Here is a 23,807-nt window from a genome sequence, read left to right on the forward strand (position 1 = left end):
CAAGCCATTATCTGTAATTCTTTACTTTAGGTTAACAACTAACATAACTAGGAGTTATCAAGTTACTTCTGGGGGCAATGAATGACATCAGATGTAAAAATTAACACCTGGTTACTTTCAAAAGCTACTTTTCAAGGGCCTGTTTATGCAAGAGCCCTGATGAAGTGAAGTAAGAGATCATCCAGCCAAGTTCCTTTTCAAATGGAAGGAGGTTGGGGGGGTTCCCTTCTTCTGCCTCTTTAGGTAAAGGTTCCCCTTGACAATTTTTGTCCAGTCGTGTTCGACTCTAGGGGGCGGTGCTCATCCCCGTTTCCAAGCCATAGAGCTAGCGTTTGTCCGAAGACAATCTTCCGTGGTCACATGGCCAGTGCGACTTAGACACGGAACGCTGTTACCTTCCCACCGAGGTGGTCCCTATTTATCTACTTGCATTTGCATGCTTTTGAACCGCTAGGTTGGCGGAAGCTGGGACAAGCGACGGGCGCTCACTCCGTTGCGTGGATTCGATCTTACGACTGCCGGATCTTCTGACCCTGCAGCACAGGCTTCTGCGGTTTAGCCCACAGCACCACCACGTGCCTCTTTGGTGGTGCCTAAACCGGGTGGGCAGAAAGAAACAGCCCAGGTACTGCCTTTTTTTTTTCTTCCCTCTTCTCTGCGCGTGGGGGGCTGGCTAACTTTCCGCGGGGAGGGCCTTTCCAGTCGCCTCTAGGAATCCGTCTCTCTTGTCTGGCATGCTTTCCCTCTAGGAATCCGTGTCTCGTTGATCTCTTTCTTGTCTCGGGCCGTCACTCTCTAGGAATCTTCTCTCTCTGTTCAAGCCAACCAGAATGTCTCTAATCTAAAAGAGTTCCTCTCTAGGAATCCGTCTCACGTTGTTCCCGTGGTCCCCAACCTTAAGGCTCCGCCCCTTCCGCTCCTGCCTCCTCCTCCTCCTCCCACCGAGAACTCTCAAAGGGGGGGGAGAAGAGGATCCGCTCCAAAGGGTGGAGGTCGAGGGGGAACCGGAGGTGGGAAGCTGGGAGTCCGGCCTCCTCCTCCTGCCCCCCCCACACCTCTAGGATCCCCCCCCCCAGGGAAAAAGGCCGCTTTGCAGGGGACGAGAGGGGCTTCCTCGCGAGTTTCCCTCCGGAGGACTGGCAAGGAGGTGAGCGATCGGGGCGGGGGGGGAGCAGAACTGGGTGGGAGGCTAAAGGGTGCGTAGAAGGGGTTGCAATGAGATACCCAGGAAAAGAGCCTTTCTTCCCCCCCCTCCCCCATCGATCCCCAGAGGCCATTCAATCCGGATGGTCCGCAACGGGGGAGGGCCTTACAAGGGGGGCCGAGGGGGAGGTGTCTCTCTCTCTCTCTTTTTGTCCTGTCCCTCCTCCTCTTCCTCCTCCTCGGGGTGGGGGGAGAATTTGGAGGGGGGAACAGATGAGACGTCTGGGAGGGGTATCGATCCGTCCTCCCCCCCCCCCCCCGCAAGACACCCGGGCCCTTTGCCTGTCTGTGTATCAATGGGTCCTCCTCGGCTTTTGTGCAAGGAGACCCCCCTTCTTTCCCCAGAGCCTGCAGGACCCCTTTTGGGGGGGGTGGCAGAGGGGAAAGGAGGGAGTGTCGCTTCCCCCCATTTTCTCCTTCGTCTACGCACACCCCCCAGCTTCACCCCCCCTTTTTGCCCAGGTTGGTTGCTTTAAGCTTCCAGGCTTGCAGCAGGGAGGGAGAGATGGGTTTCCAAATGGTGGACACGGGGGGGGGCTGAGAAATAGGGTTTGGGAGGACAGGGGGGGCAGCTGCCGGCAACGAGGTGCCTGGTCTGCCATCCTGAGCCTCTTCTGGATCCCCCTCCCCCTTAAGAAGCATTTGGTTCAGTGGCTCTGGATCTGGAAGAGGGAAGGGCCGACCAGATCCCCTTCCCGACCAGATTCCAGGCTGGAGATCCACTACAAGAGGGGGGTTGGTGTGAGTGGGTGGAGGGAGGGATTTAAACACTCCCTCCCTGTGCATGTGTGTGTTGAAGGGGGGGGCTTTCTGCTGGAATAGCCGGAAAAGCCTTGTTTTCTCGGGTTTTATGATCGGGGAATACAGATTCTTGGCCTTCTCTGTGAAAAGGTCTCCAAGGTGCCATGCCAGAACCAGAGGAGGCCAGAGATACTTTCCCCACATGGTTACTGCAAAGCCACACGTGAATCAGGCCCACCGGGTGGTCCAGGAGTCATCAGAGACCATCCAGTCGAGCTCCTTTTCAAATGGAAAAAGTTGGTGTTTAACCTTCTTCTGCCTCTGTGGCGGTGCCTGAAACGGGGGGGGGGGGGGGCAGAAAGCACCAGCTGAGGCCGTCCCTTTTTTTCCTCCCCACTTCTCTGACTATTCTGGGTAAAACATGGTCCGGCAAAAAAATCCCAGTCTTCACCTCTGCCAAGACGGTGCACGTGCGCTGGGGAGCCTGGCTAGCTTTCCACGGGGAGGGTCTGCATTATTTTTCTCTCTGTGTGTTTGTGAGTTTTATTTATTTAGTTTATTTATTTATTGGATTTTTACCCCACACCTCTAGACAATGTCTACTTGAATTGCAAGTATTTATTTTATTTATTTATTTATTTATTTATTTAATATCCCGCCCATCTGGTAGACTCTACCCCTCTGGGCGGCTGGGAAGTAGGAAGGCTTGTTGCAATGTTTCAACTTGCAGAGAGCAAGACCTTCTGCCTCCTCCTTTCTTGCCTTCCCCTCGGAAGCCACGTCCCCTCCTCTGCCCCCATGGATCGATCCCGGGCTCACTTTCTTTCCATGGAGAGGGCCCTGGCCCTGCTCGGGGGGGGGGCTCTGCACCAGGAGGGCCACCAGGAAGGGGGATCACTGGAAGCCATCTCCCCCCCAAGGCACTCCCTGCTTTTTTTTTCTGGGGAAGCGTGAAATGCTTGGTAGACCCTATTTGGGGGAGGAATAAGGGGGCTCTCGCAACCCCCAGGTGGCTCCCCCCTCTCCTTGAGGCTCTGCCCCTTCTTCCTCCCCCCTCTGCCCCACTTTCCATTCTGGAAAACAGGAGAAACCGAGAGCTTTCAAAGGGGGAAGATAAGGAGCTGCTGGGGGGGGGGTGTCGAGACGGAACCGTAGGTGGGAAGCTGCGCTCTGGCCTCCTCCTGTCCCCCACCTCTTGGATGCCCCAGGGAAGCCCACTTTGGAATGGGGAGGGGGGTTGGCTTCCTTGTGAATTTCGTGCCAGAGGAGCTGCAGGGAGGTGAGCAATTTGGAGGTGCAAGACCGGGACAGGAGGTGGGGGGGCTAAGGGGTTGCAGAGATACATTTAAGAAACAAAATGAAAAAGATCCTCCCCCAGCCCAAACCCACAGAGATGGTGCAGTCCGGATTGGGGGCCCACTCCAGCTCTGTCTGCAACGTGCAAAGCCTTGCGGGGGGCACCTATTTTGTTTTTCTCTGGATTCTCCTCTTCCTCCTAGGGCAGTGATGGTGAACCTTTTTGAGCCCGAGTGCCCAAAAGGCAACACAAAATCAAATTATTTATTTTGAATTGCCAACACTGCAATTAAACCTGAATATTGAAGTTAGTTTAGAAAAAAAACAACTCGTGTCATTTACACATTTTGTCTCTCTGGTTCTTTATGGATTTCTCCAGCTACACTGAATTCAGTGCACCCTATTTCTAAAGGAAAGAGAAAGACTGCACATCAGATGGATTGACTCAATAAAGAAAACCAGTCTTTTGTTTGTAAGACTTTTTGTGTGGTGTTGCAGTCAATGCAGGGCCAGGAGAAGAGAGACTGGGATTCAGATTTGGGGAATAAACTATGATACTCTTGCCTCCTTTGCGGATGAGAAAGAGATAAATGTTATTGCTACACACTTCAGACATCTAGTCCCAGGTGTGTCAGTTGTCTTTTACTCTGTGTTTGCTGTTAGTGAGACTCTGCTAAATATTCCAGTTCTGCCCAGTTCAATTTAGAGTCTAAACAGAATCTTGGAATACTGTACTTGCTGTTCTCAGCAAAAATTGCAGAGCTAAATGCAGTGGAGATGAACTTTGGAAGGTTCCTTTTTTTCATGGTTTTATTTAGACTTATTTATATTTAATTTATATACCACCCCATTAGTCCCAAGGCACTATTCTGGGCAGCTTATAGACAATTACAAACCAGGACATACAAACTATAGACACTAAAATGTCACAGAAACAGGAATGAGAAATCAAAACGACAAAAGCCAATGGCACCAACAAATGTTCACAATAAAGAGGACCAGATGGGAGGAGCTCAGAGAGTAGTGTTTTTTTAAAGCTGAACCCCCATCTCTGTTGTCTGCTTTTCTTAGAAAAGCTACTTTGCTAAGAAAAGAAAACTGCCCAGAGTAGACCTTCGGTCCATATGGACGGGATAGAAATCTAATACATAAAGAAATTTTTTTTTTTCACTTCACCAGTTTGTTTTCCAGAGTGTCCCGTGACTGGTCACATCTATCATGGCAGCGTTTCTCAATGCTCCCAGGTTTGGGGACCCTTTGCTGCAGCTTCAGATGATCGGGATCATACCAGTACCTTAACGAAGATCACCTAACGAACCTGATAAATGACATAACTATATTCAAATAAAGCAGGCATTCTGAAGGTTATAGAGTGGTGCCCCGCATAGCGAGGTTAATCCGTTCCGGATTAACCTTCGCTATGCGAAAACATCGCTGTACGGGGCAGGAAAAGCCTATTGGGACGCATTAAACTTAGTTTAATGCGTTCCAATAGGCGCCAAAACTTACCCCTCCAGCGATGTTTTCGCTGGTCCGGCGGCCATTTTGGAGCCGCCGATCAGCTGATTGGCGGCTCCAAAATGGCCACCGGACGCCCCAATCGTCGCAAAGTGAGTGCGGCGATTGGGGCAGCTCCGTATAGCGATCCCCAAAAAGGGATCGCTATACGGATTCTTCGTTATACGGTGCGCTCGTTAAGCGAGGCACCACTGTACTTAACTAATGAATGGATTAAATACTCATACTGTTACTTTGTCCTTTAAAAAACCACAAAGATTAATGAATAATCATTTATCAAACCTGTCGTCTTATAAACACCATTGACTACAAGGGATTTACGCTTGTATAAACATGGATAGCATTGCATTTTAGAAGTGTTATGTCACAGGATTGCAGAGCTCCATCCCATAACATATGATGAAGCTCTAATGATATATTTCTGATCTATTTCTATAGTACTATAATTTTTCAAACCTTGACCTATTCCTGCCAAGTTAAAACTCCTTCTTTCCTTTTTCCTTTCCTTTTCCTTTCCTTTCCTTTTTCCTTTCCTTTTCCTTTCCTTTTCCTTTCCTTTTTCCTTCCCTTCCCTTCCCTTCTTTCCTTCCTTCTTTCCTTCCTTCCTTCCTTCCTTCCTTCCTTCTTTCTTTTGTATGCTACTTATCTAGCCAGGCTAATTTGAGTGGTTCATAAAACAGCCAAACAAAAAATATAATATAATGACAATTAAATAATCACATAATAAAATATTAGATATTTAAATATTTCAAATTGTGTAGAGGGCAGAAAAATCTTTTCATCAAAGGTTGTTTTAAGACAAACATGTTTAGGTGTCTTTTATTAATTTCCCTACTTACCACAAAAAGACATTGCAGGGCTATATTTTGGATTAAAAATAGAACTATGTGAAAAATGCTTTAAAATTACTTCCACCTCCCACTCCGTCAAAAAGAAAGCAATTTGTAAGGCTGACCAGGAAAAAATATGAAATGTGTACCCTAATACAATCTTACCAAAATCCTTTACTGGATACTTTTGAATGCAATGTAATCCACCCATTGTGATTAGCTTTTGATGCCTTTTTAATTCAGGTTTTAGGAGTCAAGTCTGTGTCTCTCTCTCATACACACACACACACATACACACAAAATTTGGAAGATTCCTTTTTTCATAGTTTTACAAAAGTGTCACTTTCTCACAGACACAACCTCACACCCTTCCTCCTTGGATTTTCAGCAATGATTTGTATCAGTTCAGTATGTCCCTGTTTCCTCTCATTACTTTTAAACAAGCTTGATGAATCCGTCCGCCTCTTGCACCTTCCTTCCCACCTTAATTGGAGCTTTCCCTCCTGCTTGCAGTCATGTCTGGTGGAAGTAGGAATTCACAGACCAGATTGACTGCCCCGGCCTGTTCTACAGCAGAAAAATATTAAAGCAGCCTTATCTCTGATTTCTAAAATAACTAAATTATTTAGTGCCGCAACCAAGGAAGGTAGCATGGATGGGTGGCTTATAATTGTGCAATTTAAGATTCTGCTTTGTGGGGGTAGCATTCCGCTCATGTGCCCGGGGAAAGGTCTCTGCATGCTAGATGTTGCATGTGTGCCGTACGTTCGCCATCACTGTCCTGGGGGTAAATTTGGAGGGGGGGACAGATGGGAAGTCTGGGAGGGGTCTTCATCCCGCCCTCCCCCTGCCCGAGTAAGACACCCAGGCCCTTAGTCTGTGTGTGTCAGTGGGTCCTCCTTGGCTTTCCTGCGAGGAGACCCCCTTCTTTCCCCTGATCCTGCAGGCACCCTTTTTGGGGGGGCAGAGGGGGAAAGGAGGGAGCCTCCTCCCGGTGCTCTTTCACTCCTCCCCCTATTGCTCCAACCTCCATATAACCCCCACCCAGCCTGACCCCCCCTCTTTTTCCCAGGCTTGGAAAGGTTACTGTAAGGCCCTCTGTCCTGGGGATACAGGGAGGGAGGGAGGGGGCTGCAAAGTGGAGAAGAGAATGGCTCCCAGAAATGGGGCTTTGGGGGAGAAGGGGGGGTTGAGAGTGACAGGATTCCCTTCTTCCCCTCAGATGTCTGACCTTCCATTTCTCCTGGCTGCAAGGAAGAGGCTTTTCTGGTTGGGGCCTTTCTCCTGGAGGTGCCATTCAGAGCCACCCCATCTACAAAAGACCCGTCCCTCCCAGCTGTTCCTTCATCCACTGCTCCTTTCTCGGCCCCACCAGATGGAAGAAGGAGAAAGGCAGCCATCCAGAGGGAAAGCCTTTGCTCTTCCTTCCTCCTGGGATCTCTGCAGAGGGATCCTTTGGCTTCTTCACTTCTCCCAGAGAGGGGGAGGGGAGACTGAGCCAATCTCTCCCATTTCTTCCCAGGAATGAATGAGAGGAGATCAAATGCCAGATCCCTCCAAACTTTGCCAGGGAGGGAGTCCTCAGAAGCCCTTTCCCTTTCCCTTCTCAGGGGACGGTGGACCTGGCCCAAGGCCATCCTGGCTCTTCTCGTGGGAGGTGGCCCAAGGGGGGGAATTGAACTCCCAACTTCTGGCTCTGCAGCCACAGATCCAAAACCCCAGAGCTCTCCAGCCACCTACTCTCCCGTCAGCAGAATGCCATTTCTTTCTGCAGCTGGGATAAGGATGTCAAAGCATTTGAGCCCCATCACCAGCAGCCCCAGGGAGCCTTTTGGGGAGGGGGCCGCCACCCTCCAGGTCTCCCGTAGCTGCTCTTGAGGGATCGAGAGGCCACTGAAATGGGCTTGACCTGACCTGTTCTTCTCCGTCCCTCACAGAGGGCTACGTGGGTGTGAAACCTCCGTCTATTTCCCTTCACTTTGCTTCTGTTCTGTCTGCTTCGTTTCATAGCCTCTGAAGTGACTTCCAGCCAACCTGAGGGGGGGAGGAAACCTTCCATTTGCCAAAGAAAAGCCCCAGAAGCACACACACGACTGGTGAGTTTCCCAGGCCAGGTGGGACTTTGAGCCCAGGTTGCAGGAGTCCCCTTTTGATTATCAACCATGCTGCCTCTCTCAACATGTGCAGAGTGTTATTATTATTTTAGTTCCCAATCTTGCTCAGCTCAACCCTGCATTAACTGCTCTGGGTGAGATGCCGAATGGTGTGGGATATCTCCTTCCAAGCTGCTCCTGTGTGGGGGGTTCTTTTGGAGAGGGAAAGGTGGAAGAGAGCCTTTTAGCCTTCATAAAAACATTGATAAACCAACAAAAATCCAGAATCATGAAGTTTGAAGAGACCTCTGAGGCCATTGAGTCTCAGTGCTTCCTGAAATAGTGTTTGTCCTTTTTGTAGCAACATCACATGGCTGGCTCCTATTCAGCTTGTGATCTACAACGATTCCAAGATCCTTCTTGGTTGTAGTATTGCTGAGATGGTTCTCCCCAACCTTCATTCATAGAAATTGACAGTGTCATTGAAGCGACCAACATGAATTTGACCCAAGTCCGGGAGGCAGTGGAAGACAGGAGGGCCTGGTGTGCTCTGGTTCATGGGGTCATGAAGAATCAAACAACACAAGGCCATCTAGCTCAGCCCCCTGCTCAAGGCAGTAATACCATAAAAGCAGATGTGCCAGGTGATGATCTCAGTTTCTCTTCAATGCCTCACCAACGGGACAGGATCCACTGCAGAAGGATGGAAGGAGAGATAGAATTTCGTGTCATCCGCATATTGCTGACAAAAAGCTCTGATGACCTCTCCCAGCGGCTTCATATAGATAGCATTGCAGAGATAATTAACCCCTGTGGGACTCCATAATTGAGAGTCCACGGAGCGGACAGCATCTGCCCAAGCTGAACTCTCTGAGGATCGTTCTCAAGGTAGGACCGAAGCCTGGCCAAGGCCTGCCCCCCCATCCCTAACCCCAAGAGTCTCCCCAGGAGGATACTGTGGTCAATTTATTTATTTATTTATTTATTAGATTTCTGTCTCGCCCGTCTAGACCAAAGGTCTACTCTGGGCGGTTTACAAATTTAAAAACAATAAAACCAAAACCATATATTATAGATCCATCATGGCAAAGTACTGTATAAGAAACTAAGATATGGCCGGAGGGAAAGCCTGCCCAAATAGCCAGGTTTTAAGTTTATTCCTGAAAACACCAAAAGAGGAAGCCAGGCGGATCTCCACGGGCTAGTTGTTCCAAAGACGAGGGGCCACTGCTGAGAAGGCTCTGTTCCTTGTTCGTTCCTTCTGGACCTCCCTCAGCATTAGGTCCCTCAGCCGCCTGGCCTGGCTGGAACAAGTGATTCTGGCAGAACTGCGGGTGGGGGGGAGAGAGAAGGCACTCTGCCAGACAGTGAAGTCCTAAACCATTTAGGGATTTCTATGTCATTAGCTCGGTTTCTTCCTAATGGGTCTAATGAGTGTCTCCTTGAGGGCAAGGTATCAAGTGATATCAACAGCCACTGAATGATTGAGGAGGACCAACAAGGATGTCTTGCCCCAGTCGGCCATCTTGGAAGTCGATCAATGCCGGTTCAGTCCCTAAACCCTGACTGGAACGTACCAAGGGCATTGGTTTCCTCCAGGAGAGCCTGAAGCTGATTGACATTGAAATCACCCAGAACCAAGACTCTGGGGGACCTCAGTGTTGTTGCCGAGATGAAGTCCACCAGCTCTGGAAAAGAGAGTGCTGGATTGCGGGGAACACGGTAAACCAGCCCCATCCCTAATCCATGCTGGCCCAAAAGCAAGTAGGTCTAGAAGAAAGGATGTAAGATATGTGAATCCTGTCTTTTCTTCTAGCTTGAATGCCAGTGGCCAGATATGTTGTAACTTGCTCAGGCAACCCTTATGACCATGTGAGTGTGTGTTCCAGACTAAGGCCCTGTAACAAGGACTTATGAGGAAAAGGGAGAATGATAGTTGCCTTTATCTGGACATGTAAATAAAGATTTGTTTTGGGTTCAAATAGTCCTCTTCGTGAACGAGTCATTTTCCAGCTTCTACTTTTCCCCCAGGAAAACCCGAAATGGATCTTTATCTACATATCCAGATAATCCACTTGTAGATATGCTGTTCTCTGGGCCCTTCAATGTTGCACATCCATCTCTTGTTGCCTCCCTTTCTCCTGCTTACTTCAGCTTTTTCCATGGCCTTTCTAGTGCACATATCCGTTCCCAGAAGGCGATTGTCATTCTCCCTTTTCTTTATAAGTCCTTGTTACAGGGTCTTAGTCTGGAACCCACTCACACAGTCACAAGGGTTTCCTGAGCATGTTGCCTCATATTTGGCTACTGGCATCCAAGCTAGAAGAAGGGACAGGCTTCAGATATCTGACCCCCTTTCTACTTGCCCTTGGGCCAGCACCGTACTTTTCAATGCCCGTTACTGCCTGAATGTTATTCATTCCCTACACTACAACACAGGACTACAGTCTCTGATGACAAATGTGTTGGCGTAGGGCCAACTCCAGAGGCTTGATATGGCATATTGCCTCTCCAAAAGCTAGGAGTCCGATATGGATAATGAAGCATCTCACAGCACTCTGTTAGGGAAAAACAGACCTTGGAACCAAAGGTAACAAGTTACACAGAGCCTCTTCTTTGGTAGCTTCAAATCCTCCCCTTCAGAAGCAGAGTAAAGATGCAGACGTATGAGAAATAACACAGAGAGAGTACTGATAAGACTTATATTAGACTTGGTCAGACATATATACATGGCAACATATACATTGACATAGACATCTCAGAGCAACATAATACTTCACATTCAAGTAAAGTAATGACTACCAGACTCACAACTCTGTGGCAAAGTACTGTTCTGACTCTTTTTTAAATAGTGAGAGCATCATATCACTGCAGACACGGCAACTGAACATGGTTGGCAAGCATTACTTAAGCTTCCTGTATGCTATCAGTCATACATTGACTTGACATTACAGGCATGACTTTGCATTTCCACTAGAATATTAAATTTAACTCCTTGTTCACTTAAAGGAACAAATCCTGACAAAATGCTGGTGTAGTTAAAGTGCAATGTGAGAATAAATTATATAAATCTGATTTTAAAAGTTAATTGATGTATACAGTTTATTAAATTGCCATGATATAGTTTCACAGTTAATCAATTCTAGTTGCTGAAATAATTTTAAGTAAGGTTGATCAATTATAAAATTTGAAGTTCTAATTATAGTTTTAATGAGTCAATTGTTGTTGTTGTTTGGTCATTTAGTCGTGTCTGACTCTTCGTGACCCCATGGACCAGAGCACGCCAGGCCCTCCTGTCTTCCACTGTCTCCTGGAGTTGGGTCAAATTCATGTTGGTAGCTTCGATGACACTGTCCAACCATCTTGTCCTCTGTCGTCCCCTTCTCCTCCTGCCTTCACACTTTCCTAACATCAGCATCTTATCCAGGGATTGTGTGTAGGCATCCTTCAGTCTCGAGAGACTATGGTATCGTGCTCTGTATGGAGGTCTTGGAACAGTGTCTTGTGTGGCTGAGAAGGCCAATTCGAGAGTGACAATCCCTTCCACACTGGAGACAAATCCAATCTGTCCCCTGTCCAGCTCCCTGGTTTTGCTTGTTTTGGGACTGCCTCTTTGCCTCGGTCTGCTGTACAAGTGTCTCTTCAAATTGGGAGAGGCCATGATGCACCGCCTGCCTCCAGGCTGAACGCTCAGACGTCAAGGTTTCCCATCTGTTGAGGTCCATTCCTAAGGCCTTCAGATCCTGCTTGCAGATGTCCTTGTAACGCAGCTGTGGTCTCCCTCGGGGGCGGCTTCCCTTCACTAATTCTCCATACAGGAGATCTTTTGGAATCCGACCATCAGCCATTCTCACGACGTGCCCAAGCCAACGTAGACGGCGCTGTTTCAATATTGTATACATGCTGAAAATTCCAGCTCGTTCTAGGACTACTCTATTTGGAACTTTGTCCTGCCAGGTGATACCAAAAATGCGTCGGAGACAACGCATATGGAAGGTGTTCAGCTTTCTCTCCTGCCATGCACAAAGGGTCCAGGACTCGCTGCAGTATAGGAGTGTGCTCAGGACACAGGCTCTATAGACCTGTATTTTGGTGTATGCCGTCAACTTCTTATTAAGCCATACTCTCTTTGTGAGTCTAGAGAACATGGTAGCTGCTTTCCCAATGCGTTTATCCAGCTCGACATCTAGGGAGAGAGTGTCAGAGATTGTTGAGCCAAGGTACACAAATTCATGAACAACCTCTAGTTCTTGCATGGAGATAGTAATAGAGGGAGGTGAGTCCACGCCCTGGCACATGACTTGTGTTTTCTTCAGGCTGATAGTTAGTCCAAAGTCTTGGCAGGCCTTGCTAAAACGATTTATGAGTTGTTGGAGGTCTTCAGCAGAGTGGACAACAATGGCTGCATCATCAGCAAAGAGGAAGTCCCGCATGCATTTCAGTTGGACTTTGGTCTTCGCTCTCAATCTAGTGAGATTAAAGAGCTTTCCATCTGATCTAGTCCGGAGATAGACAGCTTCTGTTGCAGTTCCAAAGGCCTGCTTCAGCATGACAGCAAAGAAGATCCCAAACAGGGTCGGCGCAAGGACACAGCCTTGTTTTACTCCGCTTCGGATGTCAAAGGGATCTGATGTTGAGCCATCAAATACTACAGTGCCCTTCATTTCCTCATGAAAGGACCTGATGATATTAAGGAGTTGAGGTGGACATCCAATCTTGGGAAGTATTTTAAAAAGTCCATCCCTGCTAACCAAGTCAAAGGCCTTTGTGAGATCTATGAAGGCCACAAAGAGTGGCTGTTGTTGTTCCCTGCATTTCTCCTGCAACTATCTGAGGGAAAATATCATGTCGGTGGTGGATCTATTAGCTCGAAAACCATACTGTGATTCTGGATACACTCTGTCTGCAAGCACCTGAAGTCTCTTCAGCACAACACGGGCAAGCAGCTTCCCTACCACGCTGAGAAGAGAGATACCACGGTAGTTATTGCAGTCACCCCTGTCGCCTTTGTTCTTATACAATGTGACGATGTTTGCATCCTTCATGTCCTGTGGTACTCCACCTTCTCTCCAGCAAAGACAAAAGAGTTCATACAGCTCAGTGGTGATGATCTCTTTACAGCACTTCAAAACTTCAACGGGGATGTTGTCCTTTCCAGGTGCCTTGCCAGAGGCAAGGGAATCCAAGGCCGCTTTTATTTCTGCTAAAGTTGGTTCACTGTCCAGCTCTTCCAAGAGAGGCAGGCACTCAATGTTATTTAGTGCCTCTTCTGTTACTACATTCTCTTTAGAATATAGCTCAGAGTAGTGCTGCACCCAGCGTTCCATCTGCTGTGCTCGGTCCTGGATGATCACGCCTGTAGTAGACTTCAAGGGAGCAGATTTCTTCTGTATTGGACCTAAAGCCTGCTTGATACCGTCATACATTCCCTTGATGTTACCTGTGTCCGCTGCTATCTGTATCTGAGAGCAGAGCTGAAGCCAATAATCATTTGAACATCTCCTGGCAGTCTGTTGGACTTGGCTACGAGCAGCTCGAAGAGCCTGCAAGTTGTACTCACTAGGACAGGCTTTGTATGCTGCTAGAGCTCTCCTCTTATCCTCGATGGCTGGAATCAGCTCCTCCGAATGGGCTTCGAACCAGTCAGCCATCTTTTTGGTCTTCTTGCCAAATGTGGACAAGGCAGTGTTATAAACAGCGTTCTTGAAGTGTTCCCATCGTTCAGGTGCATTCGCATCAGCCGGGCCTGGAAGGGTTTCCTGAAGCGCTTGGGCAAATTCCTCCACTTTTCTTTGATTGTGAATCTTGTTGATATCTATATGTGGCCTTCCTTCCTTTTTAGTGTGATACAATCTCTTTGTTTGCAGTTTTATTCTGCTACACACCAGGGAATGATCAGTATCACAATCAGCACTCTGGTAACTGCGTGTGATCATAATACTAGATAGGCTAGAACGTCTAGTGAGGATCAAATCAAGCTGATGCCAATGCTTCGATCTTGGATGTCTCCAGGAAACTTTGTGTTGAGGCTTTGTATTAAAGAACGTGTTGGTGACACAAAGACCATAATAACAGCAAAACTCCAGCAAGCGTTGGCCATTTTCATTCATCTTCCCAATGCCAAAACGGCCTAGACAGGTGGGCCAAGAGTTGTGATCAGCACCAACTCTAGCGTTAAAGTCTCCGAGAATGAACAGCGGCTCTCTCTCAGGGACTTTTTTTGATAGCAGCTGCCAAATCATCATAGAATTTGTCTTTGACTTCTGTTGTGGATGACAGTGTTGGTGCATATGCACTGATGAGGGTGACCAGTCCCGCTGATGACTGGAGCTGCAGAGACAGGATTCTTTCACTCCCCACAGTAGGTGGAACAATGGATCTCAGCAGAGTATTTCTGACCGCAAAGCCAACACCATATTCCCTGGTCTCGTTCAATGGTTTTCCCTGCCAGAAGAATGAGAAGTTTTTTTCCTTGACAGATCCCATGTCTGGCAATCTCGTCTCTTGCAGGGCAACAATGTCCATCCGCAGTCTACTCAGTTCAATGTCGATAACAGCTGTCTTGCGCACGTCGTCTATTTCCTGCAGGTTGTCAGAAAAGCCAGGGGTCATTGTCCGAACATTCCAGGTTCCCAGCTTTAGGGCAGATGTTTTCTTCTGATTGTTGCATGGTGCAGGGTTATTGATCTGTTTTTCGGCTCTCCCACCATCAGAAGTAGCCCCTGGCATCATGCTCTATGCCAATCGAGCAAAACGTATAACCAGTAACTGCTAGTTCCTGTGTTATTTCGACACTGTATGCAAAGCTGGAGTGTCCTCTCCAGAGCACGAAGCCTGGGTAGAATAATATGGAGGATAGGCTGTTACCCAAGCAGCAAATCCCCCCTCTCCATGTCACTGAAATAGTCCAATGGAGAGGCAAGAGCCAATACAACTGGTTCCAGCGACGTCGCAGGAGTTGGCAGAACAACACGAACTGTCTACGGGAGTCCGGCTCCGGATTTTGCCTCGAGGTTATCTCCTGAAGCCTTTTCCATCAGTGGATATAGCCACAAGGCAGTGGAGGTTTGAAATCAGAGTTTTCCTTCTCTTAGATGGGCTGCCTTACATGGCTGACGAGTCCCACCTACCCGCTCTGCTACCTAATAGTGTGGAAGTATGACCCTACTCCTGAAACATTCCTGCCACCAGGTGTGTGAAATGCTATTTGGCTATCCCATTTAGCAGATTAGAGTAAAAAATAGAATGAGGGGATTTCTCATTCTCAGCTTCTGCTGGCACTAATTTAAAGGCAAAGCCACGCCCCCTCAGACCATGCGGTCAAAGGGTCAGCCTACCAGAAAAGATCACACCAACTAAAATGGCCCCCAAGCACAGCTCCCTCCTGCCTCCGCTTCCTCTTCAGGGATAATGACCCAGGGATAATGGGTCAATAATTCAGGGTCAATAATTCAGGGATAATGACCCAGGGATAATGGGTCAATAATTATTATCTAAATTTCCAGGTTAATTTACATCTCCCCCACCCACTCCAAGTGATAGCAAAGCAAAAACAGTACTCAGTGAGATTTAAACTTGGATATCCAAGTTGGATTTCATAAGATGGATGTATTAGATAGGTTAAATAATCAAACTTAGATTAAAACTTGAACCATTCCATCCATTAAGTACAACTTCCTCCCTCCACTACAATCCATTCTTGAATGCTCCAGCACTTCCCGTAACAAGCAATGAGCAAATCTTCTGAAGTCCCTGTGGAAGGAGCAAGTGGTTCAAGCAGTTTTTCTCGGCAATGAAATGCTAATGCTGGTCAATTTCACCCCCTCTACCACACCACCTCTCTGTCAATATCAATTCCTGTTGGTAACTATGTCACTAAGAAATCATGATTTGTGTGACCTGAAGGGCCATTTACGCATGGGATTTATCAGCAGCAGTGGTTCTGAGGCAGGGAGGACAGGAAGTATCCAACTTCCTTTTCCTTGTCATCTTGGACATTCTTTCATGTCCACAGGACGTTTCAAATACATCCAAACCAGAATCTTTTGCCTTCCCTCTCCATGATAAGCAGTGTATCTAGAAATCCCAGAGGGAAATTTTTTGATATCCTATCAAATTTAAAGTCTCATTACGCTGTTAAAAGAAAATGCCCTATAAATCTTGTCCTTAGAACAGATGGTAACAATGTTAGGGCTTCGGTCCGAACATCTTCTGAGCCTTCATCAATTTTTGTAAATTACGGTAGTATCAGCATTGCGTTGTGGGAGCCTAATCCAAAATTTAAAACAGAGATTCAAATGAGAGGTTAATCCAGGATGTTGACAGGACTCTAAAAGTCCTTCCTGTTCAGAAATCGAATTGGTTAAGTCCCAAGAGATTAGACTGTCCATCATGAATTGATCATTTAGTGTGTGCAATTTTCTGGATGTTAGCGACAGTACCGCTGTCAAGTGGGGGAACCACTCAGAACCTCCCGTGATCTTCTTAGAAGAACACCCAGCCCAAGGTTTTCACTCACCCCCTGAGATTCCGTCCCTCTGACAGTCATTTCTGTTGCTTGTCGAAATGCTGGCTTTGGATCATTTTGTCCTTAGATGGACACGGACTAGCTTTCATGCTGGAAGCCGTCCCATGAGAGGGTGAAGAGGAGTTCTCCAATTAGGTAAGTCTAGTAGAAATTAGGATGCAGTGAGGTAAAAAAATAGACAGAACCCAAAAGAAAACAAATAACAAATCAAAGACAATACAAAGTAGCACCATTCCGCCATGTGGGGGGGGCAAAGGGGGGGAATCACGTCTCTTCCCCCAGGCTCCTTTTCTCATAGCCAAACAATCCGAGTTCTTTCCTTCTTTCTGTGTTGGCTTTTGGTTCTCACTGCATTGTTTTCAAGCTGCCTGCAGAGTGTCCGCTTTGTAATCGGCTCAAGAATTTTCCCTGAGATGAATGTTAGGCTGACTAATTTGTAAATCCCTGGTTCCCCTTTTTGAAGTTAGGGACAGGGTCAGTTCCCCTCCACCTGTCTGGCTGATCACCCATCTCCCATAATAACAAGAGAATATTAGACAGCGGTTCTACAATTTGTTCTGCCAGTTCCTTCAATATCTTTGGATACACTTCATCCGGCCCTGGGGATTTGAAGTCGTCAAAACAAATAGGATATTTCTTTCACGTTGCACTCCTCTTTCATGTCTTTTTTTCCCCCATTAGGTGATGAATAGGACAACGGGAAATCTATGGAGCCAGTCACTCTTTCATTGAAAAGAAAACCTAAGTGTGGAGCACCAAAAAATTTCTATACACTTAAAAGGAGAAAAAGGGAAGAATTGAAGCCAGGGAAAAAAGAGAGATACAGAAAACTCCAGCTTCTCGTGCTATTGAATTTGATGCACTTCTGATCACGTGAAAAAATCAACAAGGAAAAGAAAAGACAAAAGTTTCCCTGGGCAGATAAAGATTCCAGGGTTCCCCAGATGTCAATAGACTTGACACAGTCAACCCAGAGGAGAAAGAAAGTCAATGCATAGAAAAAGGAAAGAGCATAATGATGCACAGTGAAAGTACTTCACGTGACAAATCCCTGAGAGGTGAGAAACAATACAAATGCCTACAGTGTGGAAAGAGCCTCAGAAAGAGCAGTACGCTCAGTTGCCATCAAAGAACGCACACTGGAGAGAAACCATATAATTGCATGGAATGTGGAAAGAGTTTCGGTGACCACAGTAGCCTTCGTAAACATGAAAGGATTCACACTGGGGAGAAACCATATAAATGCATGGAATGTGGAAAGAGCTTCACTGAGAGCAGTAGCCTTCGTAAACATGAAAGAATTCACACTGGAGAGAAACCATATAAATGCATGGAATGTGGAAAGAGCTTCAATGAGAGCAGTGCCCTCCGTTCACATCAAAGAATTCACACTGGGGAAAAACAATTTATTTGCATAGAATGTGGAAAGAGCTTCAATCAGAGCAGTCACCTGAGTTCCCATCAAAGAACTCACACTGGGGAGAAACCGTATAAATGCATGGAATGTGGGAAGAGCTTCACTCATAGCAGTACCCTGACTAAACATGAAAGAAATCACACTGGGGAAAACCCATATAAATGCATAGAATGTGGAAAGAGCTTCAGTCAGCGCTGTAATCTCAGTTCTCATCACAGAACTCACACTGGGGAGAAACCTTATACATGCATGGATTGTGGAAAGAGTTTCAGTCACATCAGTCAACTTAGTTCCCATCAAAGAACTCACACTGGGGAGAAACCATATAAATGCATGGAATGTGGGAAGTGCTTCAGTCAGAGCAGTACCCTGAGTAGACATCAAAGAATTCACACAGGGGAGAAAAAATATAAATGCATGGCATGTGGCAAGTGCTTCACTCATAGCAGTAGCCTCAGTTGCCATCAAAAAACTCACACTGAGGAGAAACCATTTAAATGCATGGAATGTGGACAGAGCTTCAGTGAGAGCAGCCACTTTAGTTCACATCAAGGAACTCACACTAGGGAGAAACCATATAAATGCATGGAATGTGGGAAGTGCTTCAGTCAGAGCGGTCAACTTAGTTCACATCGAAGAATTCACACTGGGGAGAAACCATATAAATGCATGGAATGTGGAAAGAGCTTCACTCATAGCAGTAGCCTTCGTAAACATGAAAGAATTCACACTGGGGAAAAACCATATAAATGCATGGAATGTGGGAAGTGCTTCAATCAGAGCAGTACCCTGAGTAGACATCAAATAATTCACACAGTGGAGAAAAAATATAAATGCATGGCATGTGGCAAGTGCTTCACTCACAGCAGTAGCCTCAGTTGCCATCAAAAAACTCACACTGAGGAGAAACCATTTAAATGCATGGAATGTGGACAGAGCTTCAGTGAGAGCAGTCACTTTAGTTCACATCAAGGAACTCACACTAGGGAGAAACCATATAAATGCATGGAATGTGGGAAGTGCTTCAGTCAGAGCGGTCAACTTAGTTCACATCGAAGAATTCACACTGGGGAGAAACCATATAAATGCATGGAATGTGGAAAGAGCTTCACTCATAGCAGTAGCCTTCGTAAACATGAAAGAATTCACACTGGGGAAAAACCATATAAATGCATGGAATGTGGAAAGAGCTTCATTCAAAGTAGTACCCTGAGTTCACATCAAAGAACTCACACTGGGGAGAAACCATTCAAATGCGTGGAATGTGGAAAGAGCTTTAGTCAACGCAGTAGCCTTAGTTTTCATCAAAGAAGTCACATGGAATGGAAAGCATATAAATGCATGAAATATGGAAAGGGTCTCAGGTGTCAGCAGTCTCTTGCTTGCATCAAAGAAGTCACATGGGAAAAACCATAGAAATGCATGGAATGTGGGAAAAGCTTCAAATCTTTTTTTTTCACATCTAAAAATTTACAGGAGGAGCAGAACAATCCAGGGAATGCGAAACTTATCTCCTCAAGTACAATGCGGTTCTAATGAATCAGATTCACACAGGGGAGAAACGATATGAATACTTGGAACGTGGAAGGAGCTGCTCCTACAGTGGTGGCCTTTATAAGAATGAACAAACCCAAGGGCAATTCTACTTCACCTACGCGGAATGTGGAAAGAGCCCACTGTACCTTATTAACATGAGAGACTTCCTCTTTCAGGAGTAGTTAAAGTGTTCATCATGATGGGTAAAATTAAATATTTTCTTGGAGTGCTGCCTTTTTTTGGTGAGGATTTTATTGGGAATGACATTTGGATTGAAATTTAATTATTTTGAATGAAAGTAACCCTTGAAGCCGTTATACAGTACAGCTTGCCAGTGTGTGAGTATTGGAGCATTTATAAGCTAATTAGAATACAATCTGTCACCTATCAGTTTGTGGTGGCTTTTTTTAATGTTGGAAAATGCTTTTTAAAGAAATTATATAGTGCACTTTTCTTAACCATAGGTTGAGAATATTTCTCTGTTTTATGCTTTAAGAACGATGGGATAGACTTAGTAAGAATTATACTGGAGTTTGGATGCTTGCCATGTCAATAAAACCTTCATATCAAGATCCTTATTCACTTTCTGGACAAAGTATATCGATTTACTATGAACAGTGAAGAGGAGGGAATATTATTTTATTTAGCCAACCTATCCAAAATGGATAGGTTTGTTCTCCTTGCAGTCCAGGGGACTCTCAAGAGTCTCCTTCAGCACTATAATTCAAAAGCATCCATTCTTCGGTGGTCAGCCTTCACTTCCATACATTGCTACTGGAAAAACTGTACCTTTAAATATCCGGACCTTTGTCTCTGCTTTTTAAGATGTTGTCGAGGTTCGTCATCATTTTCCTCCCAAGAAGCAGGCGTCTTTTAATTTCGTGGCTGCTGTCCCCATCTGCAGTGATCCTGGAGCCCAAGAAAGTGAAATCTGTTGCTGCCTCCATATCTTCCCCTTCTATTTGTCAGGAGGTGATCGGACCAGTGGCCGTGATCTTAGCTTTTTTTATCCTATCAAAAGATTGTGGCATTCGCCCCTCGTGCCCCTTGCCTGATTCTCCAAACATAGAGGACACAAAGGCAAACTATTACTCCTTTTCACCCACTGTTACCAATTGATCACTAAATCAACATTAATTATGAAAGGATGAAGATGAAGGTCCAACTTCACTGTCTTTTAAATAAAACTTGTTTATTGATTACAGATGTTTGATTATTAATCATAGGTAACTTCTTTTATCATCAATCTCAACCTTCTATTTGTTATTACAGTTCTTATTCACTTTTCACTCTAATCACACCTCAGATCTCCCAAATACTACACTCTATCTCTCCACTCTGATCTCCTCTCTCACTCTTACTCACTTTTTTTAGAACCAGGGTAAAGCATTTTCTGTCCCATAGCTTTTTAAAACTCTGATTTTTCCCTTCTTTTTTCTTTTTGCTGTCTATTCCTCACACCCTATGCACAAGACCTGGAGACAGCTTTGTACTCAGAAGTTGGAAATGTCTCCTTTTTGACTGTCCTTTACAGAACCTCCCACCCCACCTGCCTCAGGTAGATGGCCACTGACCCATTCAAAAATGTAACTTTTCCACACTCAGGCTCATATTTGGTATTTGGGCATGGTTACAACACCAAATTGAAACCACAGGAGTTCCAGCTGGGACCAAAGGTAGTCCATCTACTCCCCTCCACCTCAGCAAAGCTCCTTGTCCAGTGACACGGCCCATTTGAGGTAGTCCAGGGTGTTGGGCCCATTGAGTACATGATTTAGATGCCCAGTCATCACAACCCACTGTGACTTTCATATAAATCTGGTAAAGGAGTGGAAGGGCCATTCCCTACATTTGGGAATGTAGCAGATGCCTTGCTGGAACCTGAGGCTGTCCTGGTAAAGCAGGAGTCCCAGAAGCAAGTAGCCCTGACAAAGAGCTTCAACTAAAGGTAGACTTCTGGGATATATTTTCATTGACTTCTGGGAGAATTCTGCCATCAACATCGACCCGGGTGTAGCAAAGAGTGCTCCAGGAGAAACGGGTCAATAAAGCTATGGCAGGAAATTGAAGGGGAGGTGAACAATGTCATCCATCTCAGAGTCATAGAGCCATTCATTGCCCATGGATGTGGCAACCAGTCCTGGTGCCCAAACTGGATGGCAGTGTTCAATGTTGCATCGACCTGTGAGATCTTAATGCCCTGAGTGGGTAAGGTTTTAGAGAGTTTAGGGGAAGCACACTTCGTCAACTTCTTGGATCTCATCAGGGATTACTTGGTGCGGAAGGAAGACAGAGATAAAACAGTCTTCTTGACCACCTAAGAGCTCTATCAATTCGATTGCATGCCTTTTGGCTTCTGTGGCACAGCTGCATCCTTCCAACAACTGTGCGACCAGGCTCTCACCCTTCACTCCGTTACTGACACTAGACACTGATTTAGAACCTAAACAATTTCCTCGGATTTAGATGTAAAGGAGAAATAGAGTTGGATGTCATCCACATCTTATTGACACCATTCCCCAAAACCCCAGACAACCTCTCCCAGTGGTTTCATGTAGATGTTAAATAGCATAGGGGAGAAAACATGCTGATGGAGATCACATGCTGGTGGCCAGGGTGGTGAACAGGAATCCCCTAGCACCACTCTCTTAAGTTCTTCCTTACAGGAAGGACCAGAGCCACTGTAAAACAGTACCCCCCATGTTCCATTCCTGATAGACCACCCAGAAAGATATCATGGTCAATAGTATTAAAAGCAGCTGAGAGGTCCAGCTGAACCTACAGGGACACAGATCCCTTATCCAGTTTCCAGTATAGGTCATCCACTAAGATGGCCTCCAACTCATAACCAGGCCTGAACCAGATTGAAATTGATACAGATAACCCATCTAATCCAGGAACCCCTGGAGCTTAAAAGCCGCAACCTGCTGTGAGTCAGTTGTCATATCTGTTCGCTTTATTGTTAGGTAGTCAGAGCAGTACTCTTTTACTAGATAGGTGGGACAGAAATGGAATAATAGTGCATACATGCACACACACAGAGACACACGCACACAAATACATACTTTACTTTGTCCCTTAGCAGGAAGGATGAACGTAAGCTTGCCTTTGCATGGACCAAAATGAAGAGAAAGCTCCTGTGACATGTTAGTGTGGAAAGGGGAAGGAGCACCAGGTTCTTCAACCTGCCAGTGTGGGAATTTACTAGTCTAGAGCTCCATCTTGTGGCTTCTAAAGGATACACCAGTAGTGTTTAGCATAAATCACGCACTGCTTTGTTAACAGTCAAGCATTGTTCTATGATTCTGCTCTGCACAACATTGTTCTATGATTCTGCTCTGCGCATCTGTGGAATGCCTTAAGACTGATAACCACTCAACGCCTCTTTGGGCGAACCCTTATCTAATGCAAATTTGCTGACTCAATAAAAAGGTCCCTGGGGTGAAGAAGGTAGACATTTTTCTTCACCGGTGACATGCTTTATGACTAGATAAAAGAGTCTAGTGTCTTCCTTTTCTCAGAAATCTCTCCCTTTGATGCAGCTGCTGCTTGGTCAGGTTCCTAGCAGTGGTTCCCTGGCAATTTTGCCACACCACAGATGGCTTCTGGGGAGAGGAGGAGCTCTGGACTTGCTCCTGGTACATTGGGGCTGTGGAGGGGGTGGAGGTGGGGGTCAAGGCATGCATCTCCTTCCATGGCTGGCTGGGGCCAACCTGTGACCAGAAGACTCAAGCTATGGCAGAGGTTTCTACTGACTTCCTCACTGCACACTGATCCTAGTTTCTGGTGGCGTTCCCTCTCTAGTCTTCCAATTAACCCCACTTCTGTGACTGGGCCCTTTTCTTTTTCCTTGTGGGTGAGCTGTTGACTTGCTGGGAATTGACCTGTAGCAGCGCTTTCCACACTGACCCCTTCAGGGGAGGCTTTCCTCTGAGCCTTTCTGTCTTGCAGACCTTGGACCATATGAATAGATTCCACATTTAGTTCCTACCATCCCAAACGCTTTGTCATGGCCAGGTTGCTTATCATGATTTAAATTTGCTGCTTGAAGAAACAAACATGTTTTAATTAAATAATTAATTAAAAGCAAAAAAAAAATCTTTAAAAAGGCACTGAATTGAAATCACAGAAGGAAAGACTAACTGGTGTTAAAAAGCAACACTCCCCCACTGTAAATACAAGCAGCTATGGAGTCATGAGCCAATTCTTTCCGTACCAAGAGCTAGGAAACCATCTTTGTTTCTCTTAGTAGCGAGAAGGGAGGTAGAAATTCTACTGTTAAAGACTCAAGATCCTTGACTAGGGAAGACGGGTAGCAAAACCAGGACATCAAATGCAGGGTCTGCAGGTGCAGGAGGTGAGTCGGCAGACATTGGTCAGGAGAGTTTAATCTCAGCCATTTAATAGCCTTTAAAAATCCTGTCCTTATTCTGGCCAAAAGGCTTTATGGCCTGTCAGTCTGTCATTGCTCCTGTTCCATCCGTATGACCAAAACCCTGTCACTTAAAAGTAGTTAGAGTAGCTGAATCAGTGGGGATTATGCTAAAATAGTTTATAGTTAAAGGAAATCCATTCAGATCTGTGGAGCTTAAGAGTGCGTTCATTAACAAAATCCCTACTGATTCAATAGGCCGAACTCTCTGGCA

The 23,807-nt window shown here is 46.1% G+C and overlaps 1 protein-coding gene across 4 annotated transcripts; it reads left to right on the forward strand.

Annotated features, from left to right (window-relative positions):
• The first annotated feature begins 457 nt into the window (after positions 1 to 457).
• LOC110070606 (uncharacterized) lies at positions 458 to 20,365 on the forward strand. Of its 4 annotated transcripts, XM_072987458.2 has the most exons (4): positions 938 to 1,147; positions 7,599 to 7,684; positions 8,149 to 8,569; positions 16,890 to 20,365. In XM_072987458.2, the coding sequence occupies exon 4, from the start codon at positions 17,224 to 17,226 to the stop codon at positions 19,039 to 19,041; it is 1,818 nt and encodes a 605-aa protein (XP_072843559.2). In that variant the 5' UTR covers positions 938 to 1,147; positions 7,599 to 7,684; positions 8,149 to 8,569; positions 16,890 to 17,223; the 3' UTR covers positions 19,042 to 20,365. The 4 variants fall into 4 exon arrangements, with proteins under 4 accessions (XP_078243218.1, XP_020633956.3, XP_072843559.2 ...); XM_078387092.1 differs by lacking the exons at positions 938 to 1,147; positions 8,149 to 8,569 and adding an exon at positions 458 to 625; XM_020778297.3 differs by lacking the exon at positions 8,149 to 8,569 and having other exon boundaries at positions 639 to 1,147.
• Positions 20,366 to 23,807: the final 3,442 nt, after the last annotated feature.

Source organism: Pogona vitticeps, chromosome 2 (genome assembly GCF_051106095.1).
Source record: "Pogona vitticeps strain Pit_001003342236 chromosome 2, PviZW2.1, whole genome shotgun sequence".
Lineage (NCBI taxonomy): Eukaryota > Metazoa > Chordata > Lepidosauria > Squamata > Agamidae > Pogona > Pogona vitticeps.

Excerpts from the sequence above, each read along its gene's own strand:
- LOC110070606 (XM_078387092.1), top strand. The coding sequence starts at position 17,224 with ATGATGCACAGTGAAAGTACTTCACGTGACAAATCCCTGAGAGGTGAG.